Source organism: Pecten maximus, unplaced genomic scaffold, assembly GCF_902652985.1.
Source record: "Pecten maximus unplaced genomic scaffold, xPecMax1.1, whole genome shotgun sequence".
In the NCBI taxonomy this organism is placed as follows: Eukaryota; Metazoa; Mollusca; class Bivalvia; order Pectinida; family Pectinidae; genus Pecten; species Pecten maximus.
This window is the reverse complement of record NW_022983078.1, coordinates 6,554-9,791: the sequence shown is the minus strand read 5'-3', so window position 1 is coordinate 9,791 and position 3,238 is coordinate 6,554. Positions and strand designations below refer to the sequence as shown.

The 3,238-nt window shown below is 40.9% G+C and overlaps 1 protein-coding gene across 1 annotated transcript; it reads left to right on the top strand.

Annotated features, from left to right (window-relative positions):
- The first annotated feature begins 2,097 nt into the window (after window positions 1–2,097).
- LOC117321407 lies at window positions 2,098–2,583 on the top strand. Its single transcript, XM_033875840.1, has one exon. It carries the CDS (start codon window positions 2,098–2,100, stop codon window positions 2,581–2,583), a length of 486 nt encoding a protein of 161 aa, XP_033731731.1.
- Window positions 2,584–3,238: the final 655 nt, after the last annotated feature.

Genomic DNA, 3,238 nt, shown 5'->3' with positions numbered 1-3,238 from the left:
GGTGAAGACTGAGCCGGAGTTCACGTGGAAACGGCAGGGTAACAAAGAACAATTTAAGTTTAACAATGGCATCCAGGAAGATGTAACGGAAGCGTTATGGGCCTTACGTATGAGTAAAACTGACTATTGCTGTGAGCTATTGGATAAGAGTGTTTCCGAGATCAAGGGGAGAAATAAGCTCGTCAAGTTGGCAGACTCGTCAGTTAAATGTTACGTTACTAATCCGCTCGCTAGTGATCGCTAGTGATTCGGAGGACGAGAAGAAAATTAACAAGTCAGAAGCAAAAGCAAAGAAGAAAAGGAAAGACAAAGTAGCCAAGAAGGACAGTCGTGCTAAGTATGGCAGGGTATACGGCGGTCCCGGTCGTTCTGGTGGCGGCGTCGCTGTGCTTAGTCAGCTACCTAGCACTTCCGGTGGGAACACAGCAGGACAGACATTTTTCGTGGCCAACGAAGAGCATGGGCAGGTGGAGCATGTTTCGGATGTGGAGATTTCAGCCATTACAGGAAGGACTGTCCACTCAACACAGGAGGCAAACAACAAGGAGTACCAGGCGGGTCTAAATGAGTCGGTGAAGGAAGGGTCCAAGGACTTGTTGTTAGATAAATATAACACATTTGTCGGGAAAAGTAATGTTTCGTTAGAGGTTGCGAATGGCGATATAACATATGATTATTTCGAGTACGAACAAGGGGAGAAAGACATTTATGTAAGAGGGAGATTGAAAAATAGCGCAAACTTTTGCAGATCTATAGGAGCCAGTGTTTTTGTGATGGATGTCATTGAAAATGGCTATAAAATTCCGTTTTATTCTTTACCAGAGAGTATAGCCTTGTCAAACAAAAAATCATCTTTGTCTAATGGTGAGTTCGTTTTAGAAGCTATAGAGCAGTTGGTTAGAAAAGGGTTGGTTCAGGAATGTGCGGAAGCTCCGTATATTGTTAATCCATTGACAAGTTTCAGTCCAATCAAACGGCAAAAAGAGGTTGATACTAGATCTTAGGGCTGTGAATGCGCATCTGTGGAAGGAAAATGTTAAATTTGAAGATATTAGAGTGGCTTTGTTATATTTGCATACTGGTTCATGGATGTATAAGTTTGACATACATTCAGCTTATCATCATATAGACATTTTCCCATCTCATACACAGTTTTTAGGGTTTTCATGGATCATAGATGGCAAGATATGTTATTTTAAGTTTTTAGTATTACCTTTCGGGATAAGGACAGCCCCATACGTTTTTACTAAGTTGACAAGGACATTGATAGGTAAGTGGAGAGGAGATGGCTATCAGATCTTAATGTATTGGATGATGGTTTGGGATGTCATGATGATAGACAAATGTAGGAAACAGGCCTTGACAGTAAAGAGTGATTTGGTTTTATCAGGGTTTGTACCAAAGTTAGGGAAATCTTGCTGGGAACCGATTCAATATATGACGTTCCTAGGGGTAGATGTAGATTCCCTTAATGGGATACTTCATATTCCACCATATCGGGTAGATAATGCCAATAATTGTGTAGGTGACATCTTGAAATTAGTCAATTCAGGGAAAAGCCTACATGTTAAGAAATTGGCAAAGTTTGTGGGGCAGATTATGTCAATGTCTGTGGTGCTTGGTAATATTACTCAGCTCATGACTAAATGTCTTTCTGTAGATATTGCAAGGACTGAGCATTGGAATGAAAGTTTGAAACTTGGGATAGAATCTGTGTTTCAGTTGGAGTTTTGGTCCAGCATTTGGAGGGTTTAAACAATTGTAGACTTCAATACCATCCACAATGTCACAGAGTTGTCTTTTCTGATGCTAGTGGGTCCGGCTATGGGGGATATTGTGTTGAATCTCCTTTCGGATTATCACAAGGCATGTGGAGTATGGAGGAATCTGTAAAAAGTTCAACATGGAGAGAACTCAAAGGTGTATATAATATGTTGAGTTCATTGTTGGAGTATTTGGCAGGTCAGATAGTCAAATGGTTTTCAGATAATCAGGGCACTGTTTCAATAGTAGAAAAGGGCAGTATGAAGACTGATGTACAGGATGTTGCTCTAGATATTTATGATCTCTGCTGGAGGTTTTCAGATGAAACTAGAGATGGCGTGGATTCCACGGACAAAAAATAAAAAGGCAGATTACTTGAGTAAAATAGTAGATCCAGATGATTGGGGCATATCTGTGAAAGTGTTCAAACAACTTGAGAGGTTGTGGGGGCCCTATGATGAGGATTGGTATGCCAGCGATTATAATACCAAGGTTAGTGTATTTTTCTCCAGGTATTGGAATCCTGGTGCAGTAGGTATGGACGCTTTTACTAGTGATTGGTCAGGTAGGAATGGCTGGTTTGTACCACCTGTATATTTGATCGGTAGAGTTCTGCTAAATATGGAACTATGTAAGGCATTTGGTACAGTGATCATTCCAGTATGGATGACTGGGCGGTTTTGGCCAATTTTGTGTCCTGATGGGAAGGCTTTCATTAAAGCTGTGAAAGATGCCAGATATCTTCCAGAAAGTGACAATGTTTGTGTATCAGGAAGAGGCAGCAACTCGGTGTTCAGTGAAAAGAAACTTCCATGCTAGCATTGTATATAGATTATCATTAAAAATGTATGTATTGTAAATATTGTAAGCTCCAGTTGAACACTTATATTCAGTTAAAACACATAAGTGTTTAATGGTTTTAGATACATAGTTTTGTAAAAGGAATGTAGGGGTTGATATTTAGCATTGTTTCAATGAGGGTATGTAGGACACATACTCTATATAGAGAGGTCTAAGATTCGAATTTTGTTCGTATGAATAGCTGTGAGCTAGAGGTTTTGAGTTGGGGTGTATGGATAGTGGCGGATACTAGTGGAGTACAGGTCATAGTACCTGGATATTGATAAGCTGAGAGGTATACATACCTGGCTAGTAGTGGATATTGGTGGAGCACAGGTCATAGTTCCTGGATAATGCATAATTGACTAGCTGTGAGCTAGGCAGGTCGTATGACCGTACCTGGCTAGTAGGGGTTACTAGCGGAGAACAGGTCATAGTACCTGGATAATGACTAGCTGTGAGCTAGGGAGGTCATAGTACCTGGCTAGTAGTGGATACTAGTGGAGTACAGGTCATGGTACCTGGATATTGACTAGCTGTGAGCTAGGGAGGTCATAGTACCTGGCTAGTAGTGGATACTAGTGGAGTACAGGTCATGGTACCTGGATACTGACTAGCGATAAAATTGTTAACC